The following is a 21,712-nucleotide window of genomic DNA, read 5'->3' as shown; positions in this document are numbered from 1 at the left end:
ATGCATGCATCCTGAAGAGCCAAGGATTTTTTGGCAAACAAGCCTGTCAGGTGGTCTTCTAAGGATGGAAACTAGAAAAATAGTATTATTCCAAGCATAACAGATAACATGAAATTATTATCCCATACAGTCATGATATACTTCAGCATCTGTATATTACAGGGGCTTTCCAGGGGCTGAAGCCTATTAGATTCCTTCACCTTATGTATCCTGATAATCATGGCAGTGAGTTATTCCACACTTGCCTGTGTCAAAGCCCAACTCTCCTCCCAGATGCTTTATGGACAGAAACCCAGCAGCTGCTGAAGTCAGTAACTTCCCAGTTTAATGAGGGAAAGACTAAAAATCAAATTTCTGGGGTTCTGTTGTTTGTGGGGGTTGTATTATTGATATTTTTATTATTTTGAAGGCTTTTTATTATTCATAGTTTAAATACCTTGCTCTTGGCTGTCCTGTTTAGGGTTTATGAAGAATAAGCAGCAGCAGCATGAGGAATGGAGCGGACTCCCTTGGCTGGCATAGGACTGGGCTCTGCAGAAGATTATTTCTCTCTCACAGACATAAGACACAAATTCTATATTATTATAAAGCACTTTTTACCAAGGGTCAGTTTTTACATTTTATAGCCACGTGCAAAAGGCTTCCAGATTCCACAACCATCTGTCACACTTCAGATTCCACACCCGTCTGCTCCGTGCTGAGGTCAGAGAGAAACTCATGCTTTTCATTTGACAGACTTCAGGTTTTTTTGAGTTTGGGGTTGTTTTTTGGGGTGTCTTTTTTAATTGTTATTCATTCATACTTCACTATGATGGCAAATCGAGCTTTATAAGCTCATTAGACAGACGGTAACGTTTGTAAAGGTGTTACACAAGCCGTGTCCCTCACCCTTTCGCAGTGGGAAAGCTGCCACGTGCTGTGGTTGTCAGGTTTGCAGCCTCCATCAGTCAGGCAAAGCAGGGACCAAAGATGAGCCTTGCTGGGGAAGATGCCACGGCAACGTTCATGGCTCTAACTGCAGGTCCCGCAGCGCATCGTCAAAGGATGTATGACCATCACTGGTGTACCTCTTCTTTAAAGGACTCGAGGGCTTGCTGCAAGGTGAAGCATTCCATGTATCTCCTCTTTAACAGCTCATGCATTAGGAAGCATTTCTCAGTCATTTTTATTATTACTAAGAAAGTGTTTTGGGTTTTTCTTTTCCACCTGAAGTTCTTACAGAAAGTCTGGGGCTTCAGCATGGAGACATTTTAAGCTTCAGGACTATTGTGTATGATTTCCTAGATTTGTAGCAACAACAACAAGAAAAAGCCTTTAAAAGGTACCTTTTTATGAAAAAATATGATAGGGCAACCATATAAATACCTATATATGTTTTAGTCACGATACAACATATTCATTATTTTGAATGTAATACTTCAACGTTAAGCAGTGCATTCCTCCTTTTTAAGATAACAAAACTACCTTTCCATTTGTAAATACACTATAGGAAGTCTCCCTATATTATCTTTCTGTATAATGTACTGTACTGCTAAATTATCATACGCTATTTAAATGTTTGAAATATTTAGAAGGTTGCATGCAGATTTCATATTTCTTTCTAAGACAAAAGAAAAAAAGTAATAAAAATATATTTAAAAAAAAAGCTGACAACTGCTCTTAAATTTCTTTAAGCCATCAGGGAGCTCCACCCACTTCTGATAACTTTTTTTTTTTGCTGAATTAATTGTTTCGAGAGGAGGGTGACACACCAAAAAACAATCAACCACACTGAATCAGAGAAGCTGACTTAGAAGTATTCATACTTGATGACAAAGAAATTAGAAAACATTATTCCAGCCCAATTTACTTCCCCCTCTCATTTTAGGATCTGGACTTTACCCAGACACAGAGGAATGTGGTTACACAAAGGAAGGCTGAGCCATGTGCCTATAGATGCTAGTCTGGGTTGTGTTGAGTAAACATAAATCAACCACTCTGGACCCATATAGAAACAAGTCAGATGCAGTGATTTAGTCAAGGTTTCAATTGGATCAGGGAAAGTCACCTGACTTTCCTTGTACAACCAAAACCCATGAGCCACCCCCTCCTCTTCCTGGGTGTTTTCTGTCTTCACCCAAAGAGAGGGACCTTGCACCCAACAAGGCTCTTACACCACTCCCCAGCTATAAAGGAAAGCAACAGACAGGAAGGGTAAGGCCAGCAAGAGTTTAAATGAATACGGTAAAGGCTCCTGGTGTTCCCCAACCAGCCCTCCTGTCCTTCCTGGCTGCTCCCCGCTTCACACAGGGATGCTGCAGATATCAGCACAACTCCTGTGACAGTGGTCTTGTGCTATATAATCAAACTCCAGGGTTTCCAAGGAAAAAAAAAAATATATATATGCATGCACACACACTGTACTTATTTACAGTGATAATGCCCTGGCAGAGCTGAAGGAGAGCGAGCTGTTAGATATCAGAGTTTCCCTGCTCTGCACAAGGATGAAGCTACGAGTTGCAGATGCCTGCTAGTAAAACTCTTGAGAAAGTTCCCAGAGTATTTCAGAAATTAAAGCTCCAGGGATCTCAACCACAAGGCTTCATGCCCAGCATCTGAAGCCAATCTCCAGGCAAACCCAGACCCGCAGGCTGGCCAAGCTGCCCCTCTCCTTCCCTGAGTCGCATGTTCACAAAGCCAATCATTTTTTAATTGAGGAGACTTGATTTCAACATGCTGACAGACTTCAAGAAAAGGTTTGTGCTTATTTAGTGGCTACTGGACAGTATTTCCTGGAAGAAGAATTGATTTGGTTGCACAAGAGGTGGTGAACTCTCCTTTGGGAATGCTGTGCGCAGCTCAGGTTGCCCAAATGAGGTACCCAGTGACTCACACCTTACAGGATACAGCTTGTGTAAGCGACTCTTAACCCTAGGTTCATCTGCCAGGCCAAAGCCACCAACTAAGCAGAGAGGAAACCAATTATCATTAGTTTTTCTACTTGCTAGAACGGGAGACTGAAGGCAGAGAGCTGTTTAGTTTGGTACGAATATTCCCTGATTTATTAACCTGAAATGTGCTTGAACAAAAAAGAAACCCTTGGGAATGGGAATTGAAACCATGAAGAGAACAAAAAAACCCCACCAAGCCTTTGACTGAGTTGCTTTTCCCAAGCCTCAAACCACAGCTCCAGGCAGGTTTAAGTTCCCAGAAACAGGAGGAGCATCCCTTGTTGGCCTGATACTGCCAAGGGAAATACTGTGTCAGAAGGTAACTGCCACACACAACGTGAATCACTTCCACACTGAAGCAGCTTCACTAAAACATTTCAATGTATATAGGGAGGTAAATCCTCCACCCAGATTCAGCAGCAACCTAAAGGTTTGCCTTTGTCTCTCCCAGTAGATTGCAGGTTACGAAGCCACAGGAGACCAGTCAGCCCAACCTTCCTAACATACAGCCCAGATATTTGTGCTTTGAGATTGAAAAATTAAGCCTCTAAAGTATAGTTGGAGCACGCAGCAGCCAGGCCTGACTGCTCACCAGTTACCAATTCACTTCCCTAAGAACTCCAACATTTGCAGAGTAAGCTGGAGCCTTGTTCCGTCCCAGAGCCCTGATCCATCCCAGCGTTCCGGAGAAGCACAAGCAGTCCCCACAACTCCTTTACTCAAGCACCAAGGCTGCATCATGAGACTATAAACCCTTAACAGACCCTCACAGAAGGGCAGTTGGCAGCTGCTTTCCCCCACATCCAGCCTTCAAAGCCACCACCTGGCACACCAAGATGGAGCTCCAAGCCCTGTACAAGCACCAAGACCTCCATGGCCCCTCTGTTGGGCATCCACTGGCTGCACCCATCCAGAAACAGCACTATCAGGTTTTATTTTAATAAAAGCAGGAGGAAAAAAATAAATAAAAATCAAGCAGCTGCAGTGAAAGGACACAATAGCAGGGAGACCTGCCTTGACTTTTCAGCAAGAGCGCTACGTGGGATTAGTAATGTTATACAGATCCTTTCACCACTTGCCTTTCACTTGCTCATATATGGTCTAGGTCAGCAATAGCCAAAAAGTTTATTAAGAAGCGATAGCTGCTTGGTGGTCTGTGTGAGACAGCACGGTGCTCTCGGCAGGTCCAGCTGCCTGAAGTGCCCCAGCTCCTCCCCAGGCTCCCTAAATCAAGGCACGGGGCCATGCCAGGTCGCTGCATTCTTGGGGATGTTTCCTGACTGCATCCACGCTGTAGGAGAGCTGCCCCTGCACTAATGAGGTTTCATCAAAGGTTGCAGAAGCAAAACATGGGGATCGATGGTAAAGTCATCAAAGGGGCCTGGGGGTTTGCACTGGTCACCCCAGAGCCCCAGGTGGGAAGCTGAAGGCAGCGTTACAGCAACAAATGCTCTCTGGACTAATTAAACATCAGAGTTGGGGCCCTCCTGGGCTGACTTTTGTCAAGAATGGGAACAAGTGCAAATAAAAAGCCACCGCCCCCCAGGACTCACTATCCCATTGAGACCCACAGCCAGAGAGCCCTGCCTGTCCAAGGGTAAAAAGCCTCCAGGGCAATCTGACATCACTTAACAGGCTTTATACGAGTCCAGGCAGAGCCTGCACTCTCCAAAACACACTCCCCACCAGGCTGAATGAAACACCAGTCACATTTGGGGATTTTCTCTCCTCCAAATCAAGCTCCCAAAAATGTGGCATCTAAATCCAGATGTGCACAGCATCTGAAGACCTTGCTTGTTCCAAGCTGCTGGTTTGGGCTGTCAGCTGAGCTTGGGCTTCAGACCCACAAGTACAGGCATCCCATGTTGAAAACCCTGGCCACGCTAACTTCACACCAGGGCAGTTCTCACTTCTGGAGCCCTATAGATCTCCCACACACAGCACTTGTGCTGGGATTTGACATTCAGGCTGTTCCCTTCAGCGGGTTGGGGTGCATGCAGTCACAAATGGAAACACAGGTATTTCTGAGGATTGCTGTGTGCAGCTCTCCCCATGTGTTTGCTCCATCAGAAACCCTCTCTCTGTGCCTGTTACTCATGGATTTCCCTCCAACCCTAAACGACAGAGAGCCAAGTGCTTCTTGGAAGGTGCTCACACTGCCCTGAAGGGCTGCACCCCATAAGCCTCCAACACATGTTTCTGAAGAAATACCCCAACACAGATCTCCTGCAATTCCTTTACCCATCATAACCCACCCCAGAACAGCAATAGGGATTGCCTTTGCTTGAGGAACAGCAGCTGCAAGCACAGAGCTCCAGATGCTCACAGCGATTGTTGGTGCTTGTAGGGATCTATATGCACCTTCCCAAAGTCTTGTTTGCTGAATTCTTGGCATCCAGGTTACTTGGAAAAATCCCACAACACTAAGTTATGCTTTCTGACACCATATACCTCTGGAAAGACTGCCTCATGAAACAGACTGACCCATCATCTTCCTTACCCTCCAAGTTTGCCTCCTTGGACCATCACCTCTAGTGACTCATAGCCCCACCAGACAGTCACACTCCCTGACTCACACTAGAGGTACTCGAGTATTTAATACCCAGCACAGACCCAGACGTTGGGGGTTCAGCACCCGAAGCATCCCAATTCCTATTAGCCAGCACTACAGGAGACAAAGCTGTGTGAGATCAAAGGGATGCTCTCCTCAGGCCTGCAGCACTTCCCTGTCCAACAGCTCCTGGGCCACGGCCAGCAGAACCCAGCCCAGAGGCTGGTCTGGAGGAGCGGTGGGGGAAAGCAGAGCTGAAAGGACATCTAGTGGCAACCAAAAACCTTCTCAGACAGCCTGGGGACACCTCTACGGCCGCCTGCGTTACAGATCAGCTTGGAGACTGCTGATCATTGTGCTCACTACACTGCTGATGCTGGGAATGCCCCTCCCAGCTCTGCAAGAAAAGCTTCAACTGTTTCATTTCCTTGCCTCAGTGGGGGGAAATCCCACCCCCCAAGCAAAGCAAACACAGCTGTGTCTTGGGAAACCTGCTCAGAGGTTTACAGTGTCATATAAACGTGGAACATGCACACTAAGGGCAAGGAGGACACTTGGCTGCCACTGTGTCTACAGGAGCCACGTCCATCATGCCAGCACAAGAAGCTGGATTGCAGCACAAGCCTGGGAAGACTCATTCCCCATTCATGGGGGTTGGACTCCATGATCTCTTGAGGTCCCTTCTAACCCCTCCAATTCTGTGATTCCCAAGCCACCTGCTTAAAAGCCTTTAAAAACACCAGGAGGTTCTGCCCACTACATCAAGCCACCTGGCTTTCTTGCCCTATGGTTCTCTCTCCCACCACCAGCTCCCCAGCAAGTCCAGGACCCACAGGACCCCACACAGCTTCCATTCCCCAGCCATTGCATCCTGTCCTCAGACAGGCCCACCTGACTCCCCAGCAGCAAAAACCCACATGTGCACACTATCACCTTCAACACCTGATGAGGACAACTCGCTCCCTCTCGCTGGGGATGAGCACAACTTCATCCAGCCATCAAACCAAAGCCAAGATCCCTGGAGGAAATGCTTCAAGAGATGCCACATCCACGAGCATTTCTTTTCTGAACGTGGCTCGATAGCTCGTGCTCCTGGTCCTTTTGCCAAGCTCTGAAGCATTCAGAACCTCCCAGAGCTTTCATTTCATCTTCTGCCTGTGTGTATTATCAGCTCTTTGGGCAGAGATCGCTCTGACGCCAGCCATGGAGGGCATCCAGCCCACCAGGAGCTGCTCTGCTGCGAGCGGGCACGCGGGACCTGGGAGGGATGATATGACATGACACGAAGTGACAGGGAGGCAGGCGGCCAAGGCCTGGGAAAATCACCACGCCTGTGTTTTTGTTTTTCCTCCTGCACAACAAAAGAGGTTAGTGAATTCTTCTTGGCCGGGGTTCAGAGGCTCCCTCAAGAAAAAGAAAAACAACAAAAAAATCCTGCTGGTGTTCGCTTAAGGCTGATAATTACAGGAATAATTATGATTTATTCCCATCATAAATCTTGGAGCAAGAAAAGAGTTTTGAGGTTTGCAAGCTTTGCTGGATGACAGAAGCAAAACAGAGCTCTAATTGCCCTGCTTTGTTGCGTTTAATTAAGGATTCTGAAGCAACTGATCTCTGTGCCTTTTCATGGTTAGAAACCTGCAAGGAAAAGAAACTCCCTCTGCAGAGCCACCAATCGAAGCTTTGTTGGGTTACTAGGCACTAAGTGTGCTACATCTGAACTCTCAGGACTTCTAGAAAAAGCAGCTTATTAAAGGAAAAGAAATGCTACAACAAGCTTCCCCCAGCCCTTCCAGTGGGCTTTGGCAATTTTAAGCTCACTTCTAATCCCAGAAGAAATGTCTTTTGTCTTTATCCCTCCACATTTTTGCCTCATTACTACCCCATTGCATTGTGTTGCATAAAAATACTTCTCCATTTCCATCATCTCCATAATTGCACCATCTACATTTTTTTCCTTGGGGTTTACTTCGGCTTCCACTCTAAGTCTAGAAGACTTATCGCTTCTGCAAACACATTAGGAAAAAACAAACCACCCCAGAGATCCTCAGCTTCTTCCTTGGACCAGCGATTCCCAGTCAAGTGCCACTCCTCCCCAGCAAGAACCAGTTCGCCGAGTGTTCCGTCTCAAATTGAAACTGTAAGAGACTGGCAGGGTGTTCCCTCTCCATTTTTATGCCAGGGAAATCCAGTTCCTCATTACAGTAATCAGTGTCAAATCATCATGCCTGGCTCTGAGCGATGCCATCACCCACAGGCCACCACAGCCCTTACACTCAGCCCAGGCTCCACGAAGCTAAGGGATTAAAAGCAAGACAAGAAATCATTCAAACTGCTTTGGATCTGAAGGCATTTGGGGCTGTGTTTTTGCAAAATGCAACTGTGCTTGATGAGCATGGCACCCCTTGGGCTGAGGGCAAGACCACCCTGCGCTACATCCCCAAAGGGAACACACCTGCAAGGAAGCACAAGAGGTCTGGAGCTGCCCAGAAGGTAAAACCCCAAAGTTTCAGCTGCACAGCAACTGGACAACAATATCAAGCTTTACAAGGAAAAGTACCCAAAATTTAAAAAAGGAAAAAGAAACTTCTTGGGTTTCTCATGCCTAAGAATTGTTCTTCTAAGATCAGGAGAAAAGGATAGAGGAGGCCAGTCCAGCACCGTGCACAGAGGGAAGACACAAACTCAGCAGCGTCACTGATATGAGCACCCTGTGCTGAGCTCAGGTGCCCGGCTTAGACCATAAAGCAAGCACATTAGGGTCCCAGCTCAAAATCCCTTGCTGGTACTACTGGCCCCACGTCAGCACATGGGCACCGCTCCATCTGCCAGGAAGGGCCACTGCTTGGGGGTTCAATTTTATCCTAAGAGTTGATAGAAGCTGGAAACTTCCAAAATCTGGAATTAAAACATAAATTGAAAAATAGGGGTTTCTATGGGAAAACCATCTCCTCCCTGTTTTCCTAGAGTTTCAGGTCCATGCCATCCATGTCAGGATAATCCAAGTAGTTGGGCAAATGCCAGGTGCTCTGCTTTAAATGGTGACTGCAGCATGCTGTAACCCGCAGGAGAGGAGCCCTGGGTACAAGGCTCTGGCAACGGGACAGGGATCTCAGATCCACAGAAACTCACTACTCACATACATAGAATGATCTGGGACCTCAATAGAGCTCCAACCCCCTGCCACAGGCAGGGACACCAACCTCCAGGTCTGGAGCTACACAAGGTTGCCCAGGGCCACAGCCAACCTGGCCTTGGACACCTCCAGGGATGGGGCACCCACCCCCTCTCTGGGCAGCCTGTTCCAGCCCTTCACCACTCTCTCTGTAAAGAGCTTCCCCATAATATCTCATTTAGCCCTTCCTTCCTTCAGCTTCACTCCATCCCCCTTGTCCTGCCAGTGTCTGCCCTGTTAACAAGCTGATTCCCCTCCTGTTTCTCTGCTCCCTTCAGGGACTGGAAGGCTGCAATGAGGTCCTCCCGCAGCCTTCTCTTCTCCAGGCTGAACCAGCCCAGCTCTCCCAGCCTCTCTCCATAGGGCAGGTGCTCCAGCCCTCTGAGCATCTTCACGGCTCCTCTGAACCCTCTCCAACAGTTCCACATCTCCCCAGAACTGGACACAGGACACATATGTACTTACATACACCCAAATATAACATAGAATCAACAAGATTCCTTTTCTTTACCCATCTTTTGGATAACACACTCTTTGTGACAAGCCCCATTCCCTTTGCTACACACAATGACAAGAATATTGCATCTGACAAACACTCACAGCCGAGAATAACAGGGGGGAAAGGGCCGTAAAGCATCCATCGGTGGCAAACCGATCTCTTTTCAGCGCTCCGAGCAGCCCCAGGGAAATTTACCTCCACTCCCACCCCCGCCTACCTCGGAGGGCTGGATGCGGGGCTGAGCATCCCGGCTGCTGCGGGCAGAGCCGGCTCCGGCTGCAGCTTGGTAAAGGTTGACACCTTGTGGCTGTCTCCATCACTTACAAACCGGGAAAAGCGCTGCTGTTCTCTCTTTCTCTATAAGGCTGAGGGTGGAGTTCACAGGCTCAGAGCTAAACTCCCAGCACCTGTCATTAATGAGTGGGGTGGGAGCCTGGGATCATTAACGGGGTAATTAAGGTAAATAACATCAAACATTATATATATTTTAAAACAAAACAAACCCAAAACGCCAGAAAAAACCCACCTTAAGTCATGCCCCATTTGTTTCTGGGGGGGAAAAAAGCTTATTTGGGATGGAAGCCACCTGTACACATATGTAGATGCATAGATCCCACAGGACAAGTAATAAAGAAGCAATCTTGTGCATGATGTTTCTCTGTGACATTTGCAGCCCCATCAGTTCTCCTCCTCTGTTTGCAGAGAGAGGGTCAGTCTCAGAGCCCTGCCTAACACCAACAGATGCTTTGGAGAAGCATTGCTGCACCAACTCTTGAGAAATTATCCCTAATTCCCACAGGATTAAATGGAAGCAAGATCGAGACCTGTGGTGTGTTAGACTTGAGGTGAAAGGACAACAAGTACTTTGGGGTTTGTCTGAGAGAGCTAAAGCAAGGGATGTCTACAGCCTGAAGAAGAACATGCACTTAATAATTAGCAATTGTATTTATTTTGCTGTTTATATTTGAACACAGAATTTATTGCAGTTTAATACATGCTTAAACTGGAAAAGAGAGCAGCATCCCTGCAGCAGAGGCTCAGCAGAAACACATCAGCCAAACCTGTCTCCCCTCATTAACCCCAGTGCTTGTTTCAGAGGAGCTCGTTACTGTGGATGTACACACAGCTCCAAAGGGGGGGAATCCTTCTCCCTCTGCCCAGTTCAGCTGCATCATTAAGTACTGGTCCCAATAAACAGAACAGTTTGGACCCATACACTGCCTGGGAGCTTTCAAGGGCTGTTACACTTACAGCATTATCACAGAATCACAGAATCCCAGACTGGTCTGGGTTGGAAGGGAGCCCAAGGATCACAGAGCTCCAACCCCCCTGCCAAAGGCAGGGCCACCGACCTCTAGGCCTGGATCTACACACAGTTATTATGCTTTTATTTTTCTTATTTATACCCAGAGACATTTCTTGAAAGAGAAGATACTTGGCTGTCAGCGTGATGGAGAGCAAGACTGAGTCCCTCACCTTCGCTGTGGCTGCTCACGCTAACAGGGGGATGATTCAGGGTGGGATTTTAGATGTTTGTACTTGTGTTTTTGTCCCTCAAGGATGGGAAATTAAAAGGATATATTGCACATATAATACTAAGGTAATGAGCTGCAAAGTAGCCCAGGGAAATGGGCAGCCAGAGGCCATTTAAATCAGTACAACGCACTCCTATAAATTCCAGAAAGCAGACCAGATCTACAAGTTATTTATTGTTTGCTTTCAGCTAAGTCTAATGAAAGGTGTTTGAGGAAGAGTAGAACATCCTTCAAAAAGCTGAATTGGAGCAGAACCAAAACTAAAAATTTGGGTTACTTGAAAAAGAGTCAGGGTGCCATCTCAGGGTGTTTCCACCTAAGCATCTCAATTCAGAAGCCACCAGAGGTTTCATTCCTGGTGTTTTCTAAAAATCATATCCTGTTTAAGCCAAACTCAATCTCTTCCTCCATCCACCCTGCTCAGCTTTGCTGTCTGGCCTCTGAACTACAAAACCATCTTGACCCAGTGTTACCTGCCTCCCCCAGGGCCCAACACCTCCTCTCAGCACCCACTGCAGCTAAAACAGTCCCAAAGCACCAGCCCTGAGCCAGGAAAAGCATTTTGTATGGCTTTTCTTTGCCCAGAAACCTTCACACTTCTACTCAAGATCACATAACAGCTTTACTGAGGTAATACTGATTTTAAAGTTTGAGGGTTTGGGGTTTTTTTTTTGCTAATACAACAACAGCAATTAAATGACAGCAAAAGCCCAAAGGAAAGCACAGGGAATTGTGTCCCTAGAGCAGGTTTTACTTCAATAAATACACCCGGGTGACAGGAGTTTTTCCCGAGCCCAGGGAGGTGTGGACCCTCCACGCTGCACAGCAGAGTTTGCAGCGCTGCGCCTTGGGGTGTCACCCTCGGCCCTCTCATGGCCAGGGCAGCAGGGATTGCACCCCAAAGGAGGTATCCCTGGGGGGAGTGTGGGGGTACAGGGGCTCTGCCAGGGGTTGCTCCTTGCTTTTTCCACCTGCCCCGCTCTTCCCAGGTGCTGGGGCTCCCACAAGCACCCGCAGGTCCCCACCCAGCTCTTACATTTCTTTTGGGGTGAATCCATGTTGGGTTTGGTTTATTTGGTTTGTTGGGGTGTTTTTAAACTGTGGCTGTATCATCTTCTTCCTCACAGATACAATCTTTTATTACAGATGGCCTCTATGTATATATAATACACCCAGCCTCCTTCGATGTGAAAGCCAAAGATTACAGGTAAACCTTTCCTACCTGCAACGAAAGCCCATGGGTGGATGCATTTCAAAACCACAACAACAGGTGAAGCACCTTGTTTTTCTTTAACATATGTGTATTTAATTGACAAGGCAAAGCAGTGACTGGGGTGTGATAGGAAATTTTCACCACAAGGCCCTGGGAACACTAACAACACCCCCCTCCCCATCCATCTCACATGCAGATGTACACCTGCACATACATAAGTACACAAAAGTCAGTACCATCACTGTCACTCACAGCTTGTCTTTGTCTCAGCCACGGCCAGAGGCAGGCATTGCAAAACCCCTGCAAGCAGCCTGGTCTGTGATCCCAAATACAACAGCCATGGGTATTTCCAAATACCCCTGGATGCTGTCGCTGCAGTTCTTAGGATGGATCAGACACCCGTGGTACAACGGTGCAGCCTTGTGCAGGATCTGCATGTGTTCATATGTGCAGGTGTGTGCTTGCATGTGTGGTTCCACACGTGTGCTTGCATGTGTGGTTTCACATGTGTGATTGCATGTGTGGTTTCACATGTGTGATTGCATGTGTGGTTTCACATGTGTGGTTGCATGTGTGGCTTCACACGTGTGATTGCGTGTGTGGTTCCACATGTGTGATTGCATGTGTGGTTTCACATGTGTGGTTGCATGTGTGGTTTCACGTGTGTGATCGTGTGTGTGGTTTCACACGTGTGATCGCGTGTGTATGTTCACACATGCATACCTGTGATTGTGTGTGCATGGGTCTGTGGCTCTATGCACCTCTGCACACACATGGTGGGCACATACAGGTGCACACATGTTCACACACATGTTTGCACATGTAGACCAGTGCTGGGGGTGCTCCCCCAGCCTTGCTGTCCTGCCCTAAACCCCGAGGAAGGAAACAGGGAGTTGTCTCGCGGGTGCAACCCGTGTACGTACAATGCCAGGGAAGGGATTATACCAGGGATTAACATTTGAAACTCCCCTACCAGACCTACTGACTCGAAGATCCTCAGGCCAGTAATCGTATTACTGTCTCCAGGATTATCACGTTCCTGGGTTCTAACCTGAATTTCAGGAGGAGTCGGTGAGAGATTCCCCCTGCACACCCCTGCACACCCCTGCACACCCCTGCACACCCCTGCACAGCCCTACACACCCTGGGCTGAGACTGTGTTTGGGTTTTTCTCCTTTTCTTTAGCCTTTCTTTCCACTTCCCCTGTCCTGGCCAGGAGAAGACTCCATAAGAGCTTTTCCTGTCGCCTGCCTCCTCCTAATTCCTGGTAATTTATCCCGTATTAAAACTCCCTTAAGGAAGAATGGCCCAGGACCCAACACCTGCTATGCAAATGGCAGCAAATCCCCCGGGCCCCCGTGGCGGGGCGATGGGGACCTGCGGGCTGCTGGTGGTCCCAGAGCATCCTCCCCCAGCCGCAAGACTCCACCCCAGAGCCCAAAAAGGACCCCAAAAGCCTACCCACACCCCCAGACTGAATTTCATCCCACCATTATGGTGCTTCAGTTCTTTTAGGTTATCTATATCACAGTTAAAAGGAAATAAAAGATGCTCCTAAGAGATTTATTTATAGGGAAGGTATAAAAGCAGCATGGACTTAGGCTTCCTGCTTTGCACAGTGTCGGGGGGGTTTATCTCATGACATTTAATTAATTTTGTTCCTTTTTTTTTAGGGTAAATGTCCTAGCTTCAATTAACAAAATATCAATAAACAAAAGAGGGAGAATTGGGGGGGGGAGGGAGAAAGTGGAGAGAGAGGAGAGGAGAGGAGAGGAGAGGAGAGGAGAGGAGAGGAGAGGAGAGGAGAGGAGAGGAGAGGAGAGGAGAGGAGAGGAGAGGAGAGGAGAGGAGAGGAGAGGAGAGGAGAGGAGAGGAGAGGAGAGGAGAGGAGAGGAGAGGAGAGGAGAGGAGAGGAGAGGAGAGGAGAGGAGAGGAGAGGAGAGGAGAGGAGAGGAGAGGAGAGGAGAGGAGAGGAGAGGAGAGGAGAGGAGAGGAGAGGAGAGGAGAGGAGAGGAGAGGAGAGGAGAGGAGAGGAGAGGAGAAGAAAAGACCTCTCACACAATAAAGTGGGAGGGAAAAAAAAGGGCTTGCTTCTCAGAGGTGACATCCTAATCTCATTTTTTCCAGTTAATGTGGTAGCTGGGAGGCTGGGGAAGGGCCAGGCAGGGAGCGTGCCCCAGCAGCCTGACCGCACCGGGAGGGTTTGGCCCTTTTCCTCGGATAACTCGGATTAGGGTTGTTGAAACCTCAAGCAGCCGGTCACATCCCCAGGCACCTGCGCCCCAAGCCGGGCCCAGCCCAACTCCCCAGGGGTACCCGGTGCCGAAACAGGGGGGGACAGGGGATCCCCATGCTGGGGAGCTGTGCGAGGACCCCGCACAAACCCCTCCATCTCCACGCTTTCTTCCCGCGGCCCTTTGCCATCACCATATATTTCCCAGCCCCGAGCGCTTGACTGACACTCGGGCTATTCTTCGGGGAGATAGATTGTTTGGCCTGAAGATGCATTGTTTGGGCTCCTCATAAAAGAAACAAGTTAAATGCCGCAGCTACCACACACAAAAATGACTCCTTCTGGCCATAAAACCAGTGGGACAAGGAAGTGGTTGTAGGAGTCAAACATAATTGATGCTCAGAAAGATGTTATAAATAATCTGTGCTGAGTCCTCTCTCATGTGCCTCAAAACAGCAGAAAGTGGCTTTTTTATTTTCCTCCTCCTTCTTCTTCTTCTTCTTCTTCTTTTTTTTTTCTTCCTTCTTCTTTATCTCCCCTTGAATTCAGGAGCATAATACACCGTGAGCACCAATAATTGATGTATGTTATAATTCTTCATTACCCTATCAGTAGTCTGGGAAAATTGGAAGAAAAGAAAATGCCAGAAAGTTATGGTAAAACTTAAGATGCGACAGAAGTAGCTTTCTTTGCTCATGCTGTGAGTGTTTGAATAAGAAGAATGTCCCTGCACTGTAACAAGCTAAAAGAATGAGGAAGACAAAGGATTTCACGAAAAAGGTTTAGATAGAAGACAAGGCAAGTGAAACTGAAAGGAAGGGAAAAAACCCATTTACAATGGAACAATGCGTGTACTAATCGCTTTGATATATTATACAAACCCAAAGACCCAAAACATTGTGTAATTATTTATAAATGACTTCTCCACTCCTGTGTATAATACCAGAGAAAGAATAAAACTGCAGGCTACTCTCTAAACTATTTCTAAATAGACCTAGCTCAAAAGGAAGCAGGAGTGTTTGAAAAAAAAATAATTAATGGTTGATTTTATGGTTGTCTCATTAAAACATTTTAATTACAACAAACAAAATACATTTGTGCTTGCAGGGAACAATCGTTTACCTACTCTCCCCCACCACCACCACACACTCCCCTTCCAAAAAGAAGGAAAACGTTACATCACACGTTTAAAACCTCAATGTAAAACATTCCCACTACTCCTGTGGAGCCCCCAGGAGGGGTTGAGCCCCGGCCGCTGCTCCCAGGGGCTTGTGTGGGATTTCAGAGCGGGCTCGGCTCCTCCAGGCCAGAACCCCTCACCCCAGCACTCGGGGACCCTCCCTGCCATGGCCCCGTGCCCCCCTCCCACCAGCTGCCCCCAGCACGCAGCCTAAGGCAGGTAGATAAACCAAATCCATCCCAGATGAAGCCCTTGAGTCGCTCACAAGGCGTTTTCCCAACAGGAGACCTGGCTCCTGCACAGAAAGGGGTTAACACTGTCTCCATGCACAGCGAGACCAGACCCCCAGTGCTGTCCATCGGTCAGCAGCCGAGGCTGAACCCCTGAACCCTCCGGTAGCCTCAGGCTGATGGGTCCAGGGGCATGACACCATATGGCTGTCACTGCGGCTGCGCACACGCTTGTCCCCATCCCGGGCTAGACCAGCAGCCACCACACTCTGCACCATGCCCACAGCTTCACAGCGAGACAAGTTGCCCCCACCAAGCCATCTTCTGGGTTTGTATTTAAAATTCTGGCTGCTTCAACCAACCTGGGCATCATTCCCAGGGGTAAGCAGGTGTGATTGCCCCCTTTTACCCCTGCAAGGTCAAGATTTCTGCTCCCAGGGTGATGGCTTTGTCATGTCCTCACCTCTCCAAACTCAGCTGAAAACATCTTCCACCGCCAGCTCTGCCTTCTCGCTCTCACCGTGCTTCCTTACAACAAAAGGGCAAGAAAGGAGCATTCTCCTGGCTGACACGCTGCTTTGACACTCATCCTGACATGAGCTTAAGCCCCCGTGTGCTAACTTAAGCACAGAGGCTGGCAAGGTGTACTGAAGCGCATCTTGAACCTTGAAAACAAATCAAAGGCATCACCTCTACATTCTGAGGGGTCTTCCAGCTGCGGGAGCAACTCTACCGCCAACCGCTCGTTTCTGCACTTGGGTAGCAGAGTGATGCCACCACTGCTAATGACCGTGGTTCTTGTGATTTTTGAAACCTGAGGCTAATTTCCAGCAGGAGATTTGCTTGTCTTTACAAGGTACCATGAACACTTGGCAGGGAATGGCATTGTCCCACAGGAAGCAGGGCATTCGTGGAGCAGTGCCGAGCACTGACAGCACCCAGGAGCCTTGTGGCACCTCTTCTCCAGCAGCCTTTCCTCCACCTTTATTCATTCCCACTTTTTTTGGAGTCCAGCCATGATAGAGACACAACACATGACATAACACAAGGGCACAGGAGAGAGTTTCATGCTCAAGACCTTGGTCCAAGTGATAAAGGCACGAAACACACCTACAATGGCTTGCTCCAGTTGTGGACAAGCAGTTTGTCAGCCCGCATGGTGAAGGATGTGCAGATCCCCTTGTGCTTTTACAGTTTCCAAAGTCAAAAATACTAGTGGAGGTTTTTTTTTCCTTTTTAAGTGCTGTAGGGTGTCTCAAAGCAAACGGTAAAGCATTTATGCCAAGCTTCCTTAGAGCTCAAAATATCAAACTAGTAACACCCACGAGTCCATCCGAACCCAGGTGCACTTACATCAAGGTGGAGAAGTTACTGCAGAAGGCTACAAATGAGAACAGGCCATCAGGGAGATGCTGGGAACACACTCTACACTCCTTAAAATCAAAGGTCTGCTTTAATTTGGGGAATTTCTTTCTCTCTCACAGTCCCAGAAAACTTCACAAAACTTTAGCAACCAACTTCCATAGGAGCCAGCCCATAAGGTGTAAGAGCCATTATCTGTGCTGGCTGAATAATTTATCTGCAAAATTAGTAGACTGGCTGCGATAGAACTGGTTGAATTATTCATCGGGAATAAATTATCCAAGATATTTAGCACTTCTTTCTGTTTGCGAAGGCTTCCTGAAACAATTCTGGTTCTGTGAATGCATTCGTTATTCATAAGTACGTGGTGAATAGATTATGCAAACAAATTTCAGCCTATGGGTTGTTTGTGAAACATTCACTTCAGGGCTGGCTATTCATGGCTGTGACTGATCACGGAGACACATGGTGCTCTCTCCCCTCCTTGATTGGAGCACAAACTTTTAAAACAAGAGAATAACAAATGACAAACTGCAAATGATGGATAAGGACTAATGAATAACGCGCTTTCACTGCAAACTTTCAGACAAGTGATCGGTTGTGCCAAAGTCTGTGAAACTCTAGGGAATCATAAACATTTTAATGAATAAACTATTGACTGCTCAAAGACACCTAAACAAAAGACAATAAAAGTGTTGCAGACACCACCGAGTTTATATCACTACATACAAAGTGCACATGAACAAAAGTTTGGCGTTTTTTGGCCATATGCTTCCATAACCTTTACATTTCCATCCTTTCTGACTTTCTCCTGGTTTCTGCTGGAAGCTCCACTGCTGAGCTCTGCCTGCCGACCGACCCAGGCCTCTAATCGTGCTGTCACTTAAGGACATGAGTAACTCAGTGAAGTGGAACTACTTAGCCCAGAAAGTCATTTATGTATGCAGAGACCCTAAAAACTTCATCCTGATTGCAGGTCTGGTGATTGAGAGAGCTCAGTCACTCCAGCAACACAGACAGGCCCCGGCGCCTGGTCTTACATGGTTATATTGCCCATCCATGTGGCCACATAAAGATATTAAAAGGCAGAAAGCAAACTGATCCCTACAAGCTCAGCCACTGGAAAACTATTTCTAGATTGAAGCTCGTTAATATTCATCACTCTGGGCTTTCTGGATTGCTCACTTCTGTGCAAGATCCCCTTTGGCACAAAGAAGGTTGGTTGCTGGTGTCAGGGATCATCTCAAAGCCAGGAGGGTGGAAGGGGCAAGGAGTAAACTGATAGCAAACACCTCTCTCAGGTTCAAGTAAAGAATGGTTGCTATGAACTTAAAATGCAGAAAAAACAACCTGTGTTGCCAATTTTCCTTACGTATCACAGGCATAGGAGAAAATCACAGGAGAGGGGATGAATCTACATTTAATGCAAGGGGAAAGCACGCAAATAAATGTGAGTTCAGGCACCTGAGTGTAAAGATGGCTATTGATGGATGGTGAAACTGAAAACCTTCCAGAGAGGAAAGCACCCGAGTGCTGACAATGGGGCTTCCTTACAGCACCAGGAGTGGGGTGCAAAAAAAGCCAGATGCTGGAATTAGGAAACTTTTTAGCCACTTACACAACTGTGGCTTCAGTGTTAACTAGTGATAGCTGGACACTTAACGGGGATTAGCAGCGGCAGGAAGAACTTTACAAGAAAAACAGCAGAGTTCTTGGGTTTTATCCAGAAACAAGAGTTTTTATCCAGAGACAAGATACTGTATGATTGAACTTGATGATTTTACAGGTCTTTTCCAACCTAGTCATTCTGTAAGAGCTGCAAATAGGTTTTCACACCCCCCCCCCCCCCGCCAAAGTTTGTATGAGATAAACCTCATTCTGAACTTTCTGAGTAACCCACAAAGCCCTTTCCAAAGGGAAGCCCGCAAAAGCCGAGGTGCCCAAAGATACTCTCTGAAAACACTTGTTTTCCGGCTGAAGTTTGAATATTTCAGAGTATTTCCACTCTGCTGGGGCTGCATTGGGAAAACTGCAAGGTGCAAAGAAAGCCTGAAGAAATCCTCCAGATGGAAAAGGGGGGGGGGGAAGCATATATATATATATTTTTATATACACACACACACAGAGGGGGAGGCGGTGCGGGGGGGACACTCATACTCTGAAAGTTCTAGCTCGCAGTGATTTCCCCACCGGAGCGGGATGGTGACCCACTCCAACCCCGCGCTGAGCACTGATTCTCCGTGCTCCGCTTTGTTCGCGCACACACGGGGATGGGGGGACACGACAAAAGCGCGGAGGGATGGGGTGGGGGGGGGGGGGGTGTGTGTGGAAGAAAAGCGGCTCGCCCCCCTCTCCCCTCCCCTCCCCTTTGGGGATCGAAGTCCCCGGGGAGAGGGAGGGGGCCCGCGTCGCCTTTTCCTCTCTCCCCCCCCCCCTCCTCCTTCCCCCGGGGGCGCGGCAGATGCGCGGCTGCCCGCGGTAATTGCGGGCACGCTCCGGAGGGCGCGGCGCACGGGGCCGACCTGCCGCCTCGGCGCGGCCCCGCGGGGCGGCCACGGGGCCATTGTCCGCCCGCCGCTATAAGTACGGGCTGCGGCGCCGTCGTGTGCCAAAGCCGCCGCTCACACGAGCGGATCGCAGCCCGCAGCACTTCAAAGACAAGAGCGGTCGCGTGTCCCCCCCGCCCCGCCTCTCCCCCTTTTTTTTTTCCCCCTTTTTTTTTACTTTCCATCCATCCGCGGAGGGGCTCAGCGCTGCAGCCCGTCCTGCCTCCCCCAGCTGCAGGAAGCTTTGCTTTTTTCCACCCCCGTCTATCTATTTTTATATATATTTTTTATTTTATATCGTTGTCGCTTAACTGCATCCCCGGGAGTGCCTTTCCATGTGAGTACGGGGAGCGCCGGCACCTGCGCGGCCAAGTGCGGCCGTGCCAAGCGTCCCCCCACCTCCATCCCACCCTCTATTTTTTCTCTCTTTCCCTCTCTCTCTCTCTCTCCCTCCCCTCACCCCCACCCCCCCCCCCCCCCCCGCCCCCCAACTTTATCCCTGGCAGCTTCGCACCTTCCCCCTCCGCTCCCCCACCCACCCACCTACCCACCCCTGGCCGCCCCCTTCCCTGCCCCGCGCCCCGCCCGGGCCCGCGCAGTGACGGGGGGTTCCGTCTTCTCTCCCCGCAGGATGCCCGCGGAGGCGGCGAGCAGCGGCGTCGTTGCGGAGCCGCCGCCCGGAGTTCCGCGGGAGCGGAGGCGGCGGCGCGGCCGTGCGCGGGCGCGCACCGAAGCGCTGCTGCACACGCTGAAGCGCAGCCGGCGAGTGAAGGCCAACGACCGGGAGCGGAACCGCATGCACCACCTCAACGCCGCCCTGGACGAGCTCCGCAGCGTCCTGCCCACCTTCCCCGACGACACCAAGCTCACCAAGATCGAGACCCTGCGCTTCGCCTACAACTACATCTGGGCCCTCTCCGAGACCCTCCGCCTGGCCGAGCAGTGCCTCCCGCCGCCCCCCGCCTTCCGCGGGGCCGCCGCGCCCCCCAGCCCCGGCAGCGACGCCGGTTCCTGGCTGTCCAGCGCCTCCCCGTCCGCCCCCTCGCTCTGCGCCTCCGCCTCCGGCCCCAGCAGCCCCGCCACCTCCGAGGACTGCGCTTACGCGCCCGCCGACAGCCTGCGCGGCTTCCGCGGGCTGCCCGTCTCCGCGCCTCCGGGCGCGCCCTGCCGCTAGGGCGCAGCGCTCCGCGCTTCCCCGCGGAGAGCGCACGGCTATCCCCGCCCAAGGGCGGCGGGGGGGGATGGGGGTGGTTGTCTCCTCCCGTTGCACTTTTCAGCACCCCCCCTCCCTCCTTCCCTCTCTCGCCAGCCCCTTCCCCCCGCCTCGCCTCCCGTACGACTCCTAAAACCGGGAAGAAAAGCGACAGATTTGCTGCCGCAGACGAGGTGAAAAGTCAATTTTACAATTTGTAGCTCTCCAGCGAAGAAAAACGAGCATGAAAATTTGGTTTGAACGCCCTGACAATGCCATGAAAAGGCTTAGGGGGCCGATGCGGTCCGGGGCTCAGCACGGGGCTCAGCCCGACCCTCCAGCCCTGGTACCCGGGGCTGCTCAGCCCCTCCCGGGCGGGGGGTGGGGGAGCCCAGCACCGGCCCCGATGGGACCCCTGCTCCCGACGGACAAGTGGAGAGGCTCATGCATTATAGATGCTGACCCCCAGCGCGGCGGTCTTGCTTTAGAGCAGGAGCAGACACGGGGTATTCAGCGACTGGGCCAGATAGCGGTTTAATTTATTCAAGATGTTCATTCATATGAAAATTGTATTTTTGTACATAAAGAGCTTTATTCTATTATTATGCCTCTTATCAAAGTGGGTTTGGTTTTTTTTTTTTCTAAAGAAATTGTACTTTACCCTGTAAATAAAATTTTTAACGTTTTTACTGAATTTCAACAGCGCCTCTGGACTTTTGTTTCCTAAACTCAGGGGGTTTCGTTCTTCAGAAGGAGCCTGGGGTGGAAGAGGGAAGCTTTCACCCCAAGGCGACAGGCAGCAGGGGTCAACCCGTCATTTCTTACATCACACCGGCCTCAGACACGTGCAGCTACCTGCAAACATCAACTGTCTGTTTCGTTTCCCCCCCCCCCTCCTCCCCGATGCTCACAGAGGGATTAGCAACCCACGCGTTCAGAGAGCAGGAGTGGAGCGGTGCTGTCAGGAGTGTTGGTGTTCAGGGCTGGTCCTGCCATGGTTCATAAGGGGATCGGGCCGGTCTTGGGAGATTTAGGGCAAGGAGAGGATGCTGCACCTGAAGCCACA

At 49.5% G+C, this 21,712-nt stretch overlaps 1 protein-coding gene across 1 annotated transcript; it reads left to right on the top strand.

Moving 5' to 3' along the window:
• Positions 1-20,085: 20,085 nt before the first annotated feature.
• On the top strand, positions 20,086-20,628 carry NEUROG1 (neurogenin 1; the record flags this gene model as incomplete). The annotated part of the gene is made up of 1 exon (XM_084268626.1): positions 20,086-20,628. The coding sequence occupies one exon, from the start codon at positions 20,086-20,088 to the stop codon at positions 20,626-20,628; it is 543 nt and encodes a 180-aa protein (XP_084124752.1).
• Between the last annotated feature and the right edge of the window lie 1,084 nt (positions 20,629-21,712).

The sequence above is a fragment of the Gallinula chloropus genome (assembly GCF_964237585.1).
Source record: "Gallinula chloropus genome assembly, chromosome: 10".
In the NCBI taxonomy this organism is placed as follows: Eukaryota; Metazoa; Chordata; class Aves; order Gruiformes; family Rallidae; genus Gallinula; species Gallinula chloropus.
The sequence above is the reverse complement of the archived record's forward strand: the minus strand, read 5'-3'. Positions and strand labels throughout refer to the sequence as shown.